This window comes from Pogonomyrmex barbatus, unplaced genomic scaffold, assembly GCF_055798465.1.
Source record: "Pogonomyrmex barbatus isolate J1 unplaced genomic scaffold, ASM5579846v1 scaffold15, whole genome shotgun sequence".
Taxonomy (NCBI): Eukaryota; Metazoa; Arthropoda; class Insecta; order Hymenoptera; family Formicidae; genus Pogonomyrmex; species Pogonomyrmex barbatus.
The window spans coordinates 4955896-4978609 of NW_028297111.1; the positions used below are offsets into that span (position 1 = coordinate 4955896).

Below are 22714 nucleotides of genomic sequence, written 5' to 3' on the forward strand. Positions count from 1 at the left end.
TATTATACAATTCCTTTATTGTATAATTCAGTTTAATAATAATTGTGTTTAATTTTCCAAAAATTTGGAAATAAAAGAATAAAGAATAAAAAATTAATAATTTGAAAAATTGCAATAAATGATATTATCATTAATTCGAAAAAGTGCGCAATTTATATTAGTTTAAAATAAAACGATAAAAACAATTTATTTTCTATTAAAAGCTTTTTGCATCTTACTTGAAACTTTGATCTATTTTCATTGTTAAAAGTCTGATTTCTGCGATTGTTCAGGTACGTGGATAGGTATGTGCCACCCACTGCGCACACACCGACCGATCGATATGTGCCCGCAAATGATCCAGGTGATCCATATATGCGTCGTGATCTTGGTTTTCATCATCATTATCGGCTACCGCCACCCGCCGGTTACCCGTATCAAACGCATTTCCGATTCCGCGGATTTGCATACGCGACATCCGGTCGATTAAGTGGAAGTCCTGGGTCCAGCAGTTCCAGTAGTACAGCATCCAATCAGCGCGAAATGTTCGCTACATCACCATTATTGAGACCTAAAGTACGTCCCTCTACGGTCGAATTCGGTACCGCTGTAGGCGTCGCCGGCACTATTGTTGGTGATGCAATAACTACTACAACAACTACTGGTGTTGGTGTCGGCGTTGGAGTTGGCATCGGTCGTCATGTATGTGCCAATCCAACTGTCTGTTGCGGAGATACGACTGCCAACGGTAGAACCTGTTGTCAGATGAGGAGATCCCTGCCACCTGGGACACTACCGGCGATACCCATCACGCAGACATCTTCATGGTGAGTATCGCTGTGAATTCAAAAAACCATAAACTCAAATATGAGAGATGTGAATATTTGAAATTTTTGCACTCATATTTCAAAATGCAGGAGATTTAGAATTACAATAAAAAGCATTGACAATGCGACTCTGCGTTCGAATTAAAATGAGAAAATAATAAAATAATTTTTGATGAATTGTTTTTGGTGAATTGTTTTTTTATAAAATGTTTAATTATATAAAATAAAACATATTGTTTTGCTTTCTAATTACGTAAAGCTATAAAAAAATGTTGCTATAAATGTTTTATAACTTTACGTAATTAGAAGGCAAAATATTTATATTGTGTCAATCCGAAAAGTTCGGAATTTTGACTCTAGTTGTGTTCAAAAAGGCGTTTTAATCTTTAAAATGTAAAATCTCTCTAATTTTCTTTTTTATCTTTTTCACGAAATATATGAAATTTTGAAATAAAAATAATTTTTTTCCTTTAATTAACAAATTTCGATGTAAATTGCGCACATCGAAAAAAACTATTGATTACGGTGAGCTTAAGAACAGACATAAGTTGTAGCTTTTATATGTTGAGAATTTGCGCATCTAACTCGGGGATTATAAAGAAAGTAGAACACCGGAGAAGGAGGGAAGGAACAGTAGAAAATGGGATAACTTCTGCAATGTACGTGTTCAAGTAATAATGCGCCTGTATAATAAAGCTCATGAATTAGAATGGAAGAGCTTCTTAATTGAGGGATAAATGTTATTTATGTGTTATGTATGAGTTGGTGAGGAGATTTTGGCTTTACATAGCACTTTCTTTTCTTCGTCGTTTCTCCGAAAACATTTCTAATCTTTCCATCAAATATTTCCATCCTCTTTTCTTCTTCTCTCCTGTTCCTCTACATCTGAAAGAATATGTGTCCTTCAAAGAAGAATATTTGAATGATCGTTGAAATAATCTTTTGATATGGAAGATAAAACAAATCAGTGATATTCCATTAACCTAATTACTGTTATGAAAGTATGCGTGGCCTTTTCGAGGTTTTTGTCTTTTGCGCCGCCAAATGCAGACTCGCATTTTAAATTCTGACTTGCATTAATAATCCATTTCTTTATGGAGACTACAACACGAGATCGAGATTACAACACAAATTTAATATTCGATAAAGAATCACCGACTATCATCAGACGTAGAAACAAATTATAAAGCAGAACATTTTTGAAGATTCAATAATATTTAGTTTTTTTTAAATATTTATAAATATGAAAAATATTAAAAAATTCTTTGTTGCGGAGTAAAATATTCTCAATATTTTATACATATCTATTGCATATCATTTAAATTTTAAGTTCATTGATTATGCATGAAATGAGCAGATTTTATAATATAATTTCTTCTAAGAAATAACTTCTAAGAAATAAAAAGAAATAATAATAAGTATATAAAATTAATAATCCATAAATTTTCGAATAGTTAATAGTTAATGTACGTACTCATCATAATAATGTAAATTCAAATTTATAAAATTTTCATGGAATTACTAGTTATCCGCGGACGATCTAAATGTCTAGCTGGTCTCTTCATCTTGCGGAATTAGAAAAAGACAACTCAGAATTAAAAGCTATTTATAAACTTTCGAATCCTATAAATTAAATATTTTGAACTTATCTCATCGTGGATAAAAATTTAATTTTTTAAATAGGGGGCCGTTTTTAAATATCACCGTTTGCTCAGCCCCTCTTCTCCTTTTTACTAAAATAAGAATATCGAAAAAAAAAATCCTATATTATTTTGCGATAATTAAAAAGTTATTAATTTATACATATCCTCGAAGGAACGAATTTTCATTCACAAAAGAACAATCTAGCATTGTGCATGCTCGTAGTGATAAATGCGTGGCAATATAGAGACGTGCAAAAGTAAGAAGGGAGGGCGTGCGTCCCGGTCTCGAACTAGTTGTGAAAATTCTTATTATTTTGCGAAAAATATCACCTCAGGAATCGAATCTGACTCCTTGCTTACTGGACAGGTATCTTATCTTTTCAATTACTGAGGCTTGTAGTAATATTTATCGCAATATTCAGACGAGTTTAAAACAATACATGAAACAGATATTTTGCAGGATTAATACATTTACGAGTATTATTCGTCATGATATATTGTTAAATATTAATGTTTTATGAACATTGTTCACTTTATCAGGGCGAGCAGCAGCCTAATAATGCGCTACTTTTCTGCTGAAGCCCCTTATACACTATGCAAGAGAGAAAGAGAGAGAGAGGAGGAGGAAACAGAGGAAAAAGACAGAGGGAGAAGATTTGTTTAAATTATAATGAAGAAAGAGTTGTTTTTGGTCAATCAGGAAGACGATCTGCTATATGTCACTTATATTTATAGCTATTATTTCTATTTAGGTTATTGTGATGTTTGAATCTCTATAATCTCTCTATTCTCTTGCTTAGAAAATATGAAGTAATCGTAGTTATTATTGTTTTTAATTGTTAATTAATATTATTTTATCAAATATTTGATATCCTGTTTCAACATTGTGTTTTGATTTGTTCTCTATTTTCTCATTATATGATCATTCTGCAATGTTAATAAATGAAAAAGCAGAACGAATATAGAAATAATAAGAATTCTACTTATATTATATTTATGATTATATAACTCATATATGAATTATTATATATCTATGTCTCTGTTCCTGTCATGTTAATTTCATTGGGAGTATCTAACAACATAGCTTGCGCGAGTCTATACGAATTCATATTTCATTGCTGAGTGTCCATATTGATTATATTGTGATTTGGGTATTATTTCTGATATGATAATATCGTATAAACTGAGTACCCCGAGTTATACTGCGTATATACGTTACAGACACATATTTATGTATAAGATGATCGGAACAAATATGACAAAGAACTTGCTTCCGTATACCCTACTTATTTTTTTGATACTCTTCTTATATTTATTTGTTTGTACGAAACAAAATTCTTTTTTACTAATTTAATTATCTATAACTTTAACAATTACAAACGTGAAGACTTTCCATTGATTCATTTCATCAATTTATCCAGGTTATCAACCAACCTTTACTAAATCCACAAGAATATGCAATACAAGTTCAATCGCATTCGCGTTATGCATGCCCGTAGCCATGTTTTAAAAAATTGACAATTGATTTTAAATTAAATTTTTGAATTTCTTGGCTGTGGATTTTCACATCAAGCTAAATTTTGGATATGAATTGTTCTACACAATCCACATAAAACTCGCCGAATCTGCGCAATTATGACTAAAGGCGATATTCATAGTCAGTTCTTTTATTTAATTCTTATGATTCTTATCTCATGATTATAATCAATAAGGTAACCATATAAATTTACTTAAAACTTACTTAAACTTACTAAAACGATCCTAAATATAAGAACGAATTAGGAATACCATCCTAAATTATAGCAACTTTCAAGAATTAACTTTTAAGAATTATCAATCAAAATCTATATAACTTAACGTAAAGTGAAGTATGAATACCACTCCACAAAGATTTGTATAACACGATGATCGGATAAATTTAACTTGGAACACATATCTGCAAGAAACTATAGTATGTTAGTGATCTAAATATTTCTATAGAAATCTGTTAGCAAATGCGATTATCCGCGATATATCGGACGCACTGTATCATCAATGACATATCAGCCAATGACGTATAGACCTAGCGTTTGTATAATTTCATATAATTCGTATAATTGTGAATGAAATTGACAATTGTCAGAGAAAAACTGTGTGACAAAGAACAATACAGTTTTTCTCTCTTTTCAATTAACGTATAACAATATGACGAATAAACATATTCTAATCAGACGTTCTAAGGACGTTCTTAGATGATCGCAATGTCTATATTACGATTATTTCAATACATTCTCAAACAATACATCATCAATACATTCTCAGGGATATTGCCCCTGATAGCCAAACCTGAAGAAACAAATTATGCGCAGAGCCTATTATAAATTTACGATAGAAATATTATGCTAGAAAAGCAACAAATTGCAAATAGATCCTGTAATATCTGACTGTTAACAAATTGATACTAGTGTAAAATATGCGACATAGACACTCGGACCGGCTGCGCGGCGACGCAAACTCCCGGCTGCCCTTATCGTAACGTTGCGCGCGCAAGGCGCGCCGGCGCAGTTAATTTAATACATAGGGCGACGCTAAGGAACCGGAAACAAACCGGTTCCTACCGATTCCGGAGTAAGAATATTCGCGATCATGTGCTCTGTTAATCAAAATACTCTCCTTCGAGACGGAATACGCGATGTTCGAAAGAACGTGCTTCGGGAGTCGCTCCGTTCAGTATTACTTTAGTAAATTGATGAGTCAAGACTTGTAACTGTGATGATCAAATAAAATGTCTGATCATGATTAATCACACATGAATAAGAATTATTTGTTGCAATTTTTCTCCACATCCAGAACTTTCACGTTAACCCAATCGAAATCATGTCCTGTGTGTACCCTGTGGTCAGTAATGACTGAATGTGTAGAGATATTCCACCTTACTGTGACTTCGATGTTCATTTCGTTTTCAATTGTCTACTGGTCTGACCCACGTAAGATGCATCGCAATCAGTGTAGCTTGTAAATAAAATGTTTTTTATCCGAAAGTGAAAGAGGATCTTTCTGTACCTTAATAAAATTGTTTAATTTAAAAATCGTCTTGAATGTAAGAAGAACTTTAAATACAGATAGGATTTAGCGGATAATTATTTACGCCTCATTTACTGCGCTTGACTCCCCGCTTGCCCTTATAATCATTTTTATTTGTTTTTCCAATTAAAGGAGTCCTTCTTTTTTAATCTTATTGTACACGCAGGCTGAAAAGGCGTCAATTACATCGTTTTTCTTTTTTTAATTTTATACAATATTATTTTAGTTTTTATTGCGTTACATTATTGAAGACATGGATTAGGAATAGGAAGAATGCGGTTTATTGTAAACTTCGTATTACTTTTCTTAAATTTCGCTTAGGTCGTGACATAATACCACCACACTTGTATTATTTACGTAATAATAGGAAACATTTTTTTCATCATAACTCACATCTGAAACTAAAGATTATAAATAGATCAAATCCCGTATGGAAAGGAACTATTGAGAACTATTCAGATTTCTATAGTTACCATTTAATTTCTGTAGTAATTTGAGTAATAACTATTGGCAATTACATGCATGAATAGTAATTGAATAGTAACTACGACTATTGACGAATAGTTCTGAAAAATAACTATGGCGACGTGTATGAATAGTAATTGAATAACTATTCATGTATGTAATCGCCAATAGTTAGAATGATAACTATAGAAATCTGAATAGCTCTCAATAGTTTTCAATAGTTCGTTTCCATATGGGGGTGTAAGGAAAATGCTATTGCTTTTAAAAAAAAACATGTAATTGCATATTACGAATAATTCTTTTTTGACAACAACTATATGTTTTCTATGCATTAATTTATTTATCTTATTTTATGCATAAAAGTATATTCAGATATAATAGCAAAAACTGAATAGTTTGAGATATTTTATATTTTATATTGAAATGTATGAAAGTAAAGTGTAAAGTTATTATTTTTTTGATAATTTTATCTTAGTACTTTTATATGCAAAATAATCGGCGAAATCACGTATTGATTTTTTTCGAAAATTAATTTTATCATTATTTGTCTCCCTTGAAAACGTATATCTTTTATTTCAAACATTTTTCCGTTTTTCTTCAATAATTTTCGAAAAATCTCAATCCGTCATTTAAAATAAGACATCCATCATAAGTACATACATCATAACATTATTTTAAAAAATACAATAAAAAGATTACTATTCAGAGTATCCGCGTACTATCCAGAGTAACTGGCATATCATTCAATACTAATATCAGATTTCCACGATTTTTCACGAAAATCGCGAATTAGTAATTTGTAATTATTTGTTCCAATAGAATAGCAAACTACTCTATTCTAATAGTAAAGAATAGTAAATCCTTATAATTATTATTCGCTCCAATAGTAAACTGTTTACGATTCTAATAATAATGAATAGTAAGTGCCTACAGTTACTATTCGTTGCAATAATAAACTAGTTATAATTCTAATAGTAATGAATAGTAAATGCTTATAGTAACTATTCATCCAATAGTAAATTATTCATGTTTCCAATAGTAATGTCCCATAATATTACACAAAATTTCAATAGTTTTGAATAGTTATATTTCTCAATAGTTCTCAATATTTCTCAATAGTTCCTTTTCATATGGGATATTACCAGCATTTTAAAATTAGAACTTAACGACGCATATAGACAATTAGATTTTTGCAAAGGTGAAGATTTCCGTCTTGCACGCAATATTTCTCGTTATTTATCGGTAAACATACACAAAGTCCTTTTTCAATAGACAGTATAGAAGTCTGTCTTTTTATGAAAAAAGAAAGAATGAGAGAATTTCCGAAAAAATGAATTGGCTACTGAGAAAACAGAATTAATGGATCTTAAAAGTATCAATCGAATACATTATTATTGGAGATCCAAGCATCACAATAATATTTCTGACTCATAAGAGTTGTCATTTTCCAATAATTTTCAGTTCTTCGATCCTAATGATTCTGGTTTTCCACAGATTCTTGACATTAACCTGTCTCTAAACCCTATGTCTTACTCGAACCTTTCAGATTCTTTATCTTTGGACACTCTTAAAAAGAATTGGTTTCTGAATCTGTCTGGTGCTTCCATACCATCTGATATACATGTTTCTTGCAACTAGGGGAGAATTTTGCACTCCCTTGTAACAATAGAAAAAAGATCACTTTCGAATTAATAAAAAATATCGAACATAACATTAAAAGACTTCTTGTTATCACACAAAATGAGATTAGAAACCGATCTATTCCAGTTTTTCGGAAACTTTCCTTTCTTCCCCAACAAAACATTTTACATACAAGAAGACTAGAACAATTAATGAGACATACCAAGAAATTTTTACACAATAATCCGAATGTCATTATTACAAGAGCAGACAAAGAACATTACGGTTGCGTTGGACAAAAATAAATATCTTCACAAAATGAATCACATATTATCAGATGCGGATACTTACACTTTAATTAACAAAGACCCTATCAAAAGAATGGTCAACAATTTGAGAGAATTGCTTGCAAGATGGAAAAAAAATCACAATTCATATCTTCCTCATTGTATAAATACCTGTCTTGCAGCGCTGCTATTTTACTTAGAGCCTATGGACTTCCGAAGATTCATAAACCGAATTGCCCCTTCCGAATAATAATTTCATCAATAGATAGTCCTTTCTACAATTTAGCTGCATTCTTGAATAAGATCATCGCTAAATCGATTCCGACGGGTAAAAGTTACATAAAGAACAGTTTTGAACTGGTTAAAAAATTATCGAATATCAGGATTGAAGATAAATTTTCAATAATATCGTTAGTTGTATCTTTATTTACCAGTATTCCGATTGATTTGGCGATTGCTTAGCTAACAGAGATAGGTTTTTATCTCCAAGGACTATAAAATACCAAAGGATGAATTTTTGGGTGATGTACGGTTAATTTTAGAATTCACCTTTTTTTATTTTTGTCGATCGGATTTATAAACAGAACTTTGGAACACCCATGGGCTCGCCACTTTCTCCGATTGTGGCTGATATGGTAATACAAGATTTAGAGAATGGAGTGCTTGAGACATTTGATTTTAGTATACCTTTTTTCTATAGATATGTGGACGATATTTTAATGGCAGTACCACTTGATCACGTCCATGACATTGCGGGGAAGTTTAATTCAATACACCCGAGATTATAATTTATTTCTCCACCATCGAACAAAATCTCCAAATGGATGGGTGATTGATTTTAGAAACATGTGAAATGAGATAAAAAATGTTTCATCATTTTCTCTCATTTTTTTTTATTTTTTCATTTTTTTTTTCATTTATTTTCTGTAAGAGTATTTTATGTCACATATATTATAGATTTTCAGTACTAGCAGTCAATATCGGAAACCATAATTTTGTCGTCATAAATATGCATAATTTGATCTGTATATAATCATAAACAATTTTATCTATTTATATATAATTAGATCAGGTCAAAATCCATACATAATTAGATCTACAAAATTATATATAATTAGATATAAACTTTTTTTCCCGGGTAGTATCTAATATTCAACCTTAATATGTACACCATTTATATAAAAGATTTGATACCAAAAAAGTGGCGCCAAGTTATAATCTTATTACCTCGAAAGTTAAATGTACAACTGCTTTTAAAAAATATAAATCAACCAATGATTCGTATTATTATATTCCCATTGAAATCTTTTTATTTTAAAAGCCAAGATAGTAGCTTTTATTCTATTTCAATAGACAAAATGTCCCAAAAGAATGGCCAAACGCAGGTCATATGCAGGTAGAGCAGATTAAATTGAGTCGAAAAGTTCTGTAATATTTTGCGATTTTCGCAATAGTTAACGAATTATTAATTTATAAAGATAATCAAATTGCAAGCGGGCGCAACATGATAGGCCCGCGTAACGTACATGAGAAAGAGAGAGAGAGAGAGAGAGAGAGAGAGGGGAGGGGAGAGAGAGAGAGAGAGAGAGAGAGAGAGAGAGAGAGAGAGAGAGAGAGAGAGAGAGAGAGAGAGAAACATCAGACTGTTCGAAAGATCATTCAACCTAAAGATCATTTATTGCAAAAATGATCATTTATTGCAAATGGATCTAGGATTGGAAGCGTTACATCACTACAGCAAATAGTGTTCGAAAAAGGTCGAACCTCGAAATATCTCAAAAAATATAAGTTTTATAAAAACATGTTTCAGACAAAAGTTGTAGGGTGTAAGAAAATCTATTTACTAACTTTATGAGTTTGATCTTGGGTGGCGTCGCTAAGGTCAGATCAAGATTGCTTTAGGCAAGGTCGGTCGCTGATTCAGTCAATGAAGGCAAGATCGATGGCTGTTTTACTCAATGCAGACAAGATCGATGGCTAATTCCGCCAGTAAAGGCAAGATTGGCGCCATCGGCTGTGCAAAGATCATGAGGGATAACACATCAAGCACCTGCTCTGAGATGCTTTCTGCATGACATTACAGAGCCTTCATTGGCTTGATCAACTACCAATCTTGTCTTCATTGGCTTGATTATCCACCGATCTCGCCTTTACTGGATTAGTCATCGATTTTGCCTTCATTGACTGAATCAGCCATCAATCTTGTTTAAAGCAATTTGGACCTGATCTTGGCGGTGCCACTCAAGATCAAACTCATAAGATCAGTAAATAGATCTTTTTACATCTTACAACTTTTGTGTGAAACTTTTTTTTATAAAACTTATATTTTTAAGATATTTCGAGGTTGATATTTTCGAGACATTTTCGAACACTGTCTGCAGCGATGCAACACGCTTTCGATTCTAAGTCCGTTTGCAAAAAATGATCCTTTTTGATTTTGTTCCCTGAAAGTTTGTCGGTTGAATTTTCGAACATCCTGTGTTGTGTATGTACATCCAAATCCTATATATGTGCGTGCGTGCGTGCGTGCGTGCGTGCGTGCGTGCGTGCGTGCGTGCGTGCGTGTGTGTGTGTGTGTGTGTGTGTGTAATATTCCGGCATATCTTTTTATAAAGAATTTTTAAATACATGTTTGAATCAAATGAAAGATTTAATTACAAAAAATTAAAAAGGTAATAGTACAAAATGAAAAAAATTTAATTTAAATAAAAAAATTTTTATAAAAAAAAACTTGGCGCTGCTGGATTACGTAAACCCAGTCAGCAAAATGTTAACAGAATGTCGGCAAACTGGCAACAGATTTAATCAGAAAATGTTAGCAGACTTCATCTGAGGTCCCATTCTGCTTACATTCTGTTGATAGAACTTGTTGACATTCTGTGTCAGCAGATTGGCAGCAGAAATTGAGCAGATCCTGCCATCAAATTGTGTCGCGCAGATCCTACTCGTTTTCTGCCGCCAATCTGACAGTAGCCTGCAGCAGGGTTCATCAACAGATTCTGTCAGGTTTCTGGCAGCAGTTTGCTAACATTGTCAGATTACAGAATCTGTTAGTAATCTGTTGCCTTTCTAGCATCAAAAATTTATAACAGACTTTGCGCATAATCTGTTTTTTCAGGTTTAACTATCGGGGAAGAAAACAAAACAATTTAAAGTAATAATATATTTAATCTAAATGACATTCTGAATTATATTGAATGAAAACTACTTTTTCGTTTAAATATTAAAATTATATTATTACAGTTTCTTGCACATAATATATGTCATCATATATATCACTTTATAACAAATAAACTTAATCTTATATTAATCTTATATTGCTCGAACAATGTACACATAGTGGTTATTATTTTTATTGCTGTCGCAATGTTTCTTAAATTTTGTCATTACTTTTATAAATAAAAATTTCTTATTTTTACTTTGTTATTATTATATTTCACTCAAAGTCTAGGCAGCGCCAAGTTTTTTACATAAAAATTTTTTTATTAAATTTCTTTCATTTTGTACTATTACCTCTTTAATTCTTTGTAATTAAATCTTTTGATTCAAATATACATGTATTTAAAAATTTTTTAGAGAAGGATATGCAAGATATTATATATACATATATTGAGATAGAATCATATATACATATATTGAGATAGAATGAAAGCTACTATCACTTGTGTTACATATCACTTGAGTTAAATTAAGTCAAGCAATTTTATGATATTATAATTTTGAAAAAGAATTATAGTTTCCAATTTCATTTGGATTTTAGAATAAAAAGATTGCAATGAGAATACAAAAGTACGAATCATTGATTGATTTATATTTTTTAAAAACAATTGTAAATTTAACTTTCGAGATAATTCCTAGTAACACAGTGCATTGGCTCAACGTTGGCGATACATTGGTTATGTTGTTATTACTAATGTTACAATGCCCAATAATTACACAGTATTGCATTTACATTGGAAGTGCATTGGCCAAGATTTCCCAGTTTTATGTGAATATTGATGACAAAAGAAATAGTAATGTGCTGTCAATATTACATGCCAATAATTACATAGTATTCTAAGAAACCCGATCGATTATAAACGGGAAGAACAGTTAGGGAAATGTTATCAGGAGAGGAAAGAACTCTTATAGTACTAAAGTCCTTTTTAACACACAGTTATATTTTATTTCAGTGAACGTTACAAGATTGAAAAAAATCAATAAGTCTCTATACACAGGGCAATATAGAATCAAGTCTTTATGAACAATCTTCTCGCGTTAATTCTTTCGAGTGGACTCTATCACTTTTCGAACGCTTCTGCCACTCTCCGAATCTGCTCCGAAGAGCCTTGCTTGCTTGTTGAAATTCCAGAGTTTTTTTTATACAGTCAGGAAGACAGCACCTTCCTGTTGATAATTAATGTCACCTACAATGGGCATTGCCCTCTTCAGATGGCAGCAATGATAGGTCAATTAACTGCTAATTAATTTAATTAATTTCTTACAGTTCGACCTTTCTGAGCCAACATTCATCTTGGAATGTTTTTCTTATATAATCTAAGAGGGAGGGGGGGGGGAGAAGTAATATTTAGCATAAATTATTGAAACACATTGAAAAAATAAACATCCAATAATTGGAACGCAAAATATAATTTATGTGCCTATGCACCGAATGACCTAATACTAATGCAGTTATTCTAACGCAGATATTCTTAATAAAGACGCAAAATTACTTATTATTAACGCAAATAGTCTTAAAGCTAAGCGCAAATATAATGACGCAAAAATTTTTAAAGCTAATGACGAACATAATAACACAAAAGATTTTTAAAGCTAATCGCAAACTTAATAACGCAAAAGATTCTTAAAGCTAATCGCAAACTTAATAACGCACGCTCAGTTACTCAGAAATTCCTTATTTTCCGTTGACTTCTTTACAATAGATTTGATCCACGGTTTGAGTTTATCCGTAGATAATATGGTATTATATGGTTTTTGTGTCAAATTGAAACCGGATATATCCTTTATGACGTATCTGTTTTTATTTTAGTGTCTTTACTCTCTAGTGCTATCACGAATAGTCCTTTATAATTTGACTTAAACTTATTGTTTATTCCAACTTTCTTCTGCAGATTGCGAACAAGGACATAATCTCTTTCCTTGTATATCGAAGGTTTCTTATGCCGTATAATAAAGCCTATTGTATTGTCTCAGTTTTTCATTTGCCTCAACGGCTATCTCTCGAGCTATGTCTCGAGCTATTTCGTCTATATTGTTTTGAGTTTTTGCCAAATCTTCTAACAATGATTTCAACTGACTATCTACATGACCTCTTTGATCATAACCAAGGAGAATTTTGGACAGAGATGCCTTTATGGGCGAATTGAAAGTGTTATTAATTACGTATTGCGCCGTCTGTAATTTATCTTTCCATTCTTCAGGCGAGTGCACGAGTTTGAAAAGAGAGAGCTCTTAATGAATTTATTAACCCGTTCGACGGCTCCATTTGTCCATGGTGAAGCCACGGCAACTTTTGGCAATTTAATGTTTAAATTTTCTAAAAAGGATCGAACTCAGCGGAAGTGAATGCCGAGCTGCGATCGGTTACTATTTCCGTCGGAGCATCGACAATATTGAATAAGAATTCTAAATTTTTACAGACAAAACGACATATTTACACTTCTTTCGTACTAGCTGATTTGACCGAGAAAAGAGACGTAAATCGTGAGACGTGAGAAAGTGTCAATTACAAGTGTCAAGTATATGTTTGAAACCGTCTTTGGTCGTCTGCAAGAGCAATGCCCGAAATGATCTAAATGAAGGATTATGAAGGACTCAAATGGAGCATCTTCGATTTGTGACTGCCCCTCCAGACAGTGAGGCGATGAATTTGCCATCAAACAAACAATGCAATTGTTGTCGATATAATCGCGAATACGCTTACGCATAGACGGAAACCAATATGTCATAGGATACTTTGCACTATTTTTTCGACTCCGCAATGCGCTATCTCATCGTGATGGATTCTTATGACGGTATTAACACGTTGGCTCCGGCGTCAGACATTGATTTTTCCGTTTGGCCGACGTCGGCGGGATCAACATTGCGATTTTCATTTAGGTATCGGCCCGTGATGGTGGACCAATACTATCAAATTTATCAAATAAAATTAGTAATTTATAAAATATAAAAACGACATATTTACACTTTTTCAATGTAGTTTAAAGCAGTCTAAATATAAATTTGATTTTTTTCACGCGTATCGCAAAACGTTGTGACGTAAAGTTATTTATTTATTTTTGTGTTTTTACTTCTTATGTTAATGTATTAGCCGAATTTTGGAAAAAAAATTGGAATAGAATAGTCGCGTCGAGCGCGTCATATTTTGTTTATGTTCCGTATGACTCACTCGCGCTCAACTCTCTGCGCCGGCCGAACGAAAAGGACACCAAAATTGGCTCCGGAGCCAACGGGTTAATCATTTCTTCTGAAACGACAAAATCTCGGTCCGTATTCTGTTTATAAATTAAGCCATCAATTAACTTGAATTTTTCACTCTCATGAAATTCTAAATTGTGAGTAATTTCCTTTAACTGCGGATCATTTAATTGTCGATATTCTAACTCTCTTTCGAATAGAAAACTTTCTACATAAGAGACTTGCCTGCTCAATGCATCCACGTAAGCCATGTGTGAGCCTTGGCGATGGATGATTTTAAATGCATAATTTTGTAATGCTAGAGTCCACCGGGCAATTCTAGGATTTAAATTTGCTTTGTTGACTGTGTAAATCAGCGCGTTGCAATCAGTAACGATTGTGAATTGAATAACGTATAAATATATATGGAAACGTTCGACCGATCGAACGATTATCAGCATTTCGAGCTCGAAACTGTGATAACGCGCTTCTTGATTCTTGATCTGCTTGATTCGTTAATTGACTAAAGTAGGCGATGAGTGCCCATTTTCATTTGCCCTGCTTTTGCAAAAGAAGCGTGGCGAGGCCTGATGAACTCGCATCCGTGTGGAGTTCCGTTTCAGTTACCGGATTGTAAATGGTTAAAATCGGTGAAGATGTTAATCGTTTCTTTAAGATTTCAAACAAACGAATACAATCATCGCCAAATTTAAATTCAACTGATTTTTTTAACAAATTGTATAGAAGCCAACAGGGAATAATCCTCAAAAACTTGTGAAAATAATTAGTCAAACCGAGGAAACGACGAGTTTCATGCACGTTACTTGGCGGAGGAAAATTCAAAACGGCTTCTGAATGCCTCAGAGAAATTTTTACTGAGTTAAACGAAAGGAAATAACTTAGATATTCAATCTTGATCTTAAGGAATTGGAACTTAGAGTAATTTAATGCAAAATCATACGTTTCAATTCTAATAATGTTTGATGAAGCACGTTTAAATTTTCCTCGACCATATCCGTCGCAAGGAGAATATCGTCGATATAGACTAATACTTTGTCCGCCCGTATTAGCGGCTGCAAAATTTGTATAAGCCATTTTTGAAATTCGGCCGGCGAATTGTAAAAACTGAAAGGTAGCTTTGTGTATTCATACTGTCCGTCGGCGAACGAGAAATATTTCATGTTGTCGTGATTTGGTGGAACCCGTCTTTGAGATCTAACAACAAAAAAACCGATTTATTATTTAATCTAGATATGCAGTCCTTAATAATTAAATAGATAATTTTGCTTCGCCACTTGCACATTGAGTGGACGAAGATTTCCGTTTTTCTTACGGACCGGTATTATCCGCGCACAATACGGAGAAACGCTAGGCTTAATTATGCCTCTCGCAAGTAGATCGTTAATGATCTGTCAAATCTGAATCCGCTCAGCATACGCGAATTTTCTGGGCGCATACGCTTATATGGAAGTATCCTTTATATTAATCCTAACCGAGTACTTATCTTTTACGAAGGGAACGAACAAAGAATTTATTTCTAAAAGTAACGCTATCAGCTTATCTCTAACGCTCAAAATCGATAGACAAGCTATTTATCGTATTCTCAAAAGTCGGCTCTTCACGCTGAAACTTGCAACAAGTTCCGTGGAAACAAATCAATTTTCTTAGCATTTCGAAATTCTTTTCCGTCAGATAATAAACCGCAATTAAATCATATTTATCAAGGAAATCGTCAAGAATTAAATTGGCAACAGCTAAGCTGTTGTCGATCAAGACATGAAGATTTATTGTATAAAAACTGTCTGGATGTTGTTGCAAAAGAAATGTCGATTCGACCGAAATTAATAAGTAAGAAACTATAAACATATTGTTAAGCGCTCTGAATTCGCGAATTCTTGACTAATTTGTCTAACGATTAAGAAATTATTGCATCGGAACACGCGAACGAGATCTAGCTGCCCGTATCGAGCAAAGCCGTTAACGAGCAGTTTTCACCGTTGATGTTAATGATAATTAATGATTTATTGGAAATAGATACTTTTCTACTAGACTTTTGCTGCACCAGGACGACGGTTGTCTTCGTGGAAAGATGTGCGGAGTTTTCGACCAAGTCCGTAGAAGTACATCCTGCAGCGACGGCTGTGTTGAAGATTGCACTGCAGCAACCTCGATCCCGGCAAGGATGCTGAAGCGCCTTGCTCTTTTCTCTTCAATTCCTGACAGCCAACTCGTTGATATCCCGATAACTTGCAATATACGCAGAACAATTTTGTTTTCGTGCAGTTTTTGGCGGAATATCCCGTACTTCCGCAGTTAGTGCACTTTTCCGAAGATTTTCCTGGCTTGGGCGTAAATCCCTTCCGATTCCTGTAGACACCGACGTTATACGATGCGTCTCATCGAGAAAAAGATTAAATGAGTCTAATCTGAGTGCGGCAGCTGTCAGCCTCAGCGAGGGGCTTCTGATTCCCGAAAGTAACATGTGTATGGAGTCTCGAGGCGAAAGATGCAGCCCGCTCATTAGCGCAAGCCAATCCATGGAACGATTCTTTATTGGCGTTCCACTTCCGCGTTTCGATCTTCTAGAGAACGACATGAAATAAAATTGTGCTCTCGAAGCGACTGATCAAAGCGTCTTAAAAACAAGCCCAAGATTCGATTATCGGATCCGTACCGAGCTCGTACCACCGACGGGCGGTTTTAATTAGCCTACTTGATGCGGCTAGTAATAAAACATCATCCGAGACACCATGAACACGCGCTATCCTTTCGACGCGATTCTTCCAGCTTTATGCATTGTCCGTGTCTCCAAATTGAGGAATCTATGCGGTGAGTAGATTTACCATGTGCGATGGCAGCGTCGATTTGTCGGACGAGGAGCGGCGCGAGCTGAGTCCGTTGATAGCGTGTACTGTGTCGGAGTGGAGAGGCCATTCCACCAACTGAATTTCTTGATTTTGATTCAAAGAATTAACAACTTGTTGCAACATTTGTTGCTACATCCGGTGTATATATATATTTTTATATATATTTTTTAAAATTGAGACTATTTATACGACAATATAGTGTTGTAGCTCGAATACTACGATATTATTTCTTATATATATATATATATATATATATATATAAGAAATAATATCCTATTCTCTCGATGGATGCAGGTCGGACTGCAACGGCGACATCCTCCAACGCCATTGGCAAATATACAAATAATCCTCCTGGAACACAGGAGAGATTGCATCAAGCATGGCTCGAGCCCCCGAATAAGAAGGGAGGGTGTGCGTCACGACAGGGCCCGATCACGAACCAGTCGTGAAAACTCGTAATTATTTTGCGAAAAAATATCACGTCAGCCAGGATCGAACCTGGATCTCTTGCTTACCGGGCAGGCATCTTATCCCTTCGACTACCGAGGCATGATATTTATGATTTATCGCAAATAACGTATTTAGAATAACACGTCAACAATACAATGATACACACACACACACACACACACACACACACACACACACACACACACATATATATTTCAGAATTCTTGCTAGAGGCCACTTGCTTGGTGGTAATCTCTCATCCGTGAGCAGAACCAATGAGCCAATCTTGATGATGGATGAATAATGCCACTTGGAAATGAATTGTTGACGTTGTAAATGGTGAGCCGACCAGAATTGTTGAACCCGTTGTTGAAAGTTGCCACCTAAATAGCCTTGAAGAGGACAGATCAAACAGAGATGGCTCGGGAATTGAGTTGAGGAGAACCGAAGAAAATGACTAGGAGTTAGAGCAGAGACATCTTCAGGGTCATCACTGAACAATTCGAACGGTCAAGAGTTGAGAACAGCTTCTATTTGAATAAGAAATATTGAGAATTCTGCGTAGGTGAGCAGTGTGTCTTCAATTGTCCCTCGAAGATGGAATTTGATCGATTTCAAATCACACAACAACTTCCCACTTGCCACTCATGTGTGGCGATGCTGGAGCATTGAACTTCCAATTGGTACCATTGGTTGAGATAGATGAAATGATGATCTTGTGTTCTGCTGAGTTGTCGATGAAAAGTTTCTTAAGAGCTGCGTCTGCACCGATGAAATTGGTTCCACAGTCTGAGTAAAGAATATGAGCTACTTCTCTTCTTGAGATAAACCTTCTGTACGTAGCTAGGAAACCTTCCGTTGAATAGTCGCTGACAACCTTTAGATGAGTTGCAGACATTGCGAGACACACAAACACACAGATCCAGCCCTTGTATATTTTGGAGCGTCCCTTCCAAGCCTTGAGCGCTGGTCCTGCGTAGTCCACTCCTGTGTGTAAAAAAGCACGTGAGAGCGTCACTCGTGGGAGAGGGAATTGACCGTGCATGAATTCTTCGTTGTCGAACGCAGACCATACATTTGAGCACTTGATTTATGAGACTTTACTGGAGCTCTCCCATCAATTATCCAATAAATCTGATGAATTTTAGCAAGCGTCAGTTGAGTGTCACCATGGAGAGTGGCCTTGTGAGCATCGTCGATGATGAGCGATGAGAGCTGAGAGTGACGTGGCAGGATTGCCAGATGCCTTTTGTGATAGCTAATTGAAAATTCGTTGAGTCTTCCTCCAACACGAATGATACCTAGGTCATCATGAATGCCGTCAATCTGGAGAAGACATGAGCTGATGGTAATTGAGTTCCGTGGTTGAGCATCTTGAGTTCATAAGAGAAGTATATCGCTTGAGTTGCCTTAATCTAGAAAAGCTTAGCTTGTTCAATATCTTGTGTGGGAATGATGATAGCTGGAGGAGAGCTGAGCTTTTGCTTGAATCTGCATATGAGCCTGGAACATAATGCTGTAATTCTGAGCAACTTATTGAGTGAAGAGTACCTGTACACTAGGTCCCAACGATATGCTGGTGCTGGGGCAGCAGCAAGCAATTCAGGACGAGCCTCCATGTTAAAAAATCCTGGAGAAAGTTCAGGCTGAACTGGTCAGAACTTTTGAAACTGAGTAAGCCATTGAGGTCCGGTCCACCACAATGGATGAGCAATGAGCTGATCAATCGAAATACCTCGAGAGGCGCAATCTGTTGAATTCATAAAGCTAGGAACATGTCCCCAGATGGCATTTGTCGACAATTGTTGGATTTGAGCTATTCTGTTCCTGACATAATCTTTCCAACGAGATGCATGAGATTTGATCCATATGAGAGTGACTTGAGAATCCGTCCACAAATGTGTTGAATGTGTTGAACTTTGAGCTGAAGTGTGGCTTGAACGTGGGACATGAACTTTGTAGCAGCGCTGCAGTGAATTCTAATCTAGGAATGGTTAATTTCTTGAACGGAGCAACTTTAGTCTTTGAGCATACGAGTGACGTCACAGAGCAAGTGAATGATGAGCTGACAGTCAAATAAATGACTGCTGTTATGGCAAGTTGAGATGCATCCGAAAAACCATGAAGTTCCACTCTTGAGTAGCTCCATGTACCAAATTACCGTGGAACTGAGACGCTAGCTAGTGATCTGAGCTCGGCCCTTATTGCCGATCATTTAGAGCAGAGAAGGGCTGATAATGGATCGTTTCAGTCCAGAGTGTGCAACCAGAGCTCCTGTAAGAGCATCTTTGCCTTGATAACGACCGGAGAGAGAAAACTGGTGGATCGAATATCTGTGCCATTTCAGATGAGGTGTTTCGTGAGTTTATCTGACTGATGACACTGAACTTAGATGAGAAAATGAACTTATCTTCTTGAGGAAGCCAACTTAATCCGAACAATTTGGTAGCGCAGTCGTCAAGAGTTAGTGTTGACTTTGATGAGCCATTAGATGAGATTGCTGAGAGTCTTGATTTGTTGCATGCCATTTTGCGAGTGGGAAACCACCCGCGTTGCACAAGCCTATTACCTGTTGAGCAACAGAAATGAATTGGTCAATGGTATCTGCACCTCCGCATTGACCATGTATGAATGATGGTATAACAAGCGGGAATGAGCATCCTTCATCTTCAATCAGTTGCAAAAGAATCTGAGTTGCTAAAAATGGAACAGCCTTTGTTCCGTACGTAACTGATTAGCTGGAAAGGGGCTTCATTGAACTGATCATTTATCCAGAGAATGCGTTGAAGATCCCAATCTTTTGGATGAATTTTCACCTGACGATACCTGACGATATCTTAGTGATGTCTGTGGCGAATATATGCCGATGATGGCGAATCTAGATGAGAATGTTCATAATATTGAGCAGCAAATTTGCCCCGTGTGCATGATGTTGAGAGATTTCCCTGATAAGGTACGGCTTGAGCCATTGAATACACCCCGAAGTTTTGTAGTTGAGCTGTCGGCTTTAAGCATTCCATGGTGAGGCAAGTAATAAGGAAGATGAGTAGAAGAGCATTTCGATGAAAAACCACCCAAGACCGTCAACCCTCCTGATTCCGAAGCATCATGTATTAAGGTCATCTCGGGAGCATGATCATCTTCGTTAATTCTTCTCATGTGATTGAGCTCTTCATACTCTCTCATGAAGTTTCTAAAGAGCTGGCTGTATTCTGCATTTTTGTTGAGTCGACATAAAACCCTTTGTAGACATCTAGAGGCAGTTTAATGAGAAAATCCTAGAGTTGTTGCAAATGTTTTAAATGGAATTCGCACTGTATGTATCGTCCGGATTCTCTTGAATGAGTAGTATGAAAATGAGTCTCGCATTCCTTTTCTTCAGATGATAACTGAGAGTGATTCTCGATAGGTAACTCTTCCAGAACCCAAAACTTGGTGAGTAATTCCTTGATGTCATTCTCTTGTTGAGCAGAAACTTGATGAGCAAATCTAATATGTGAATGAGACGTGTTGATGATCCTAATATTATTCAACCGAAGATTGAAAGCTGAACAATTGGCATCGATGGATGATGTTCGATAATATCGAGTTTGATAACTGACCCATAAGAGCCCGCATCAATGATGATATCAATTGGACGAAGATGGTAATATTCTGGATCTGCAAGACAAGACAGTTTCTTCAGATGTGGCCATTCCTGAGTTGACACTTTATTGGAAGGCGTAATTGACGATACAGTTTTGAGAATATGAACATTGATCTTGACTGTGTCTTGAAAAAGAATCCAACTGTAGTTGCACGACGCCAAGAATTTGAGTTGACCTTGAGCCTCCTATTCCATGGATATTGAGCGATGATTGTTGGCGAGGAATACTGAGCTGACGTACGAGCTGTTCGGAGATAAAGCTGAGTTCTGAACCTGAATCAATGAGCAGAAGTACACAGTTAAAGAAGTTTTAACTTGAGTTGTTCCCAAAAGAGCTGAACATGATTTGACATTGGCATGCGATGAGCTGACGACTGCACCGATCCTTCAATGAACTGATGATGGTGACTGTTGAGATGATGACGATGGTTGAACTGACTGTGATGAGCTTGAAGCTGCCATGGTTGAGTTGGGCTTAGTAAATCAGGCTCGTGCAGCATTGTATGATGCCGCCCAAAACAAGTTTTACAACCCTTTGAGCTCTTACACGCCTTAACTGTGGCGTTCAAGGCAATTAAAGCATAATCGCTTGCGCTCTGCCACAGATCTTCGAGCTGAAGGTCCAAGATGTCTCAACTGATCACATGTGACTACGTAGTGATAGCCACCACAATCACATGGATGAACTGTCGAGCCTTGTGAGAATGCCATGGTTTTCGAGGCGGCAGGCTGATCTGAATGAGCGGAATGAGAAGCCGTAAGAGCTGTCCTTTTCGGTGCCTGTGCTGATAGTGGATGAGTTGACTTTATGCGCTCGAGAGCTCGGACTCGAACATCCAAGAATGCCTTTAGTTCAGCAAATGATGAGTATTTCTGAGAGAATCCAAGAGAAATTTCCGCCTCTCGCGTTGATTGGTCCAAATAATGAGAAACATGGTAAACCAAGATATGATTACCTAAATCTTTGACACCTAATGTCATCAAGGCTTCTGTCACCGTGGTGATGAACCGATTGAGAGCGGTGGCATTTTTTTGGGTGATCGTCGAGATGATGAAGAGCTGATCCAAATGAGATTGGATGAGCAACCGTTCATTTTCAAAACGTTCTGTGAGCAATTTCCACGACTCTTCGAGAGAAGCACCGATGAGCGGTAAATTGGCGATCAGCTGAGCAGGGGGTCCCTTTAGACAGCCTCGCAGATGAAAGCGCTCCACATCTGACAGATGATTATTAAGAATGAAGCTCTTAAACATATCGCTAAATGTCGGCCAATCCGTGTAATCACCTCAAAACTCAAATAGCGATATGTCCGGAAGCTTCGAGTTTCTCTGTAAACTGACTGATGAGCTGGAAGGAATTGAACTGACAAGCTGTGTTTTGGTCTTGGCGATTTCCCGCTTTAGAACAAAGTATGTCCTCTGAGCCTGCAAATAAAAATTGCTCGAGAAGTACTTGAGGAGATCTGATGGC

At 35.8% G+C, this 22714-nt stretch overlaps 1 protein-coding gene and 1 pseudogene across 6 annotated transcripts in view; one reads left to right on the forward strand and one right to left on the reverse strand.

The window, feature by feature from the left end:
- rho-5 (rhomboid-5) overlaps positions 1-22714 on the forward strand; it is a 473385-nt gene that overhangs the window by 275641 nt on the left and 175030 nt on the right. For all 6 annotated transcript variants that reach the window (XM_089073458.1, XM_089073459.1, XM_089073457.1 and 3 more), the window contains one exon: positions 273-806. In XM_089073458.1, coding sequence (XP_088929584.1) covers positions 273-806 — 534 coding nt within the window. The remainder of the gene's footprint in view (positions 1-272; positions 807-22714) is intronic.
- On the reverse strand, positions 11093-21689 carry LOC148937292 (uncharacterized; annotated as a pseudogene).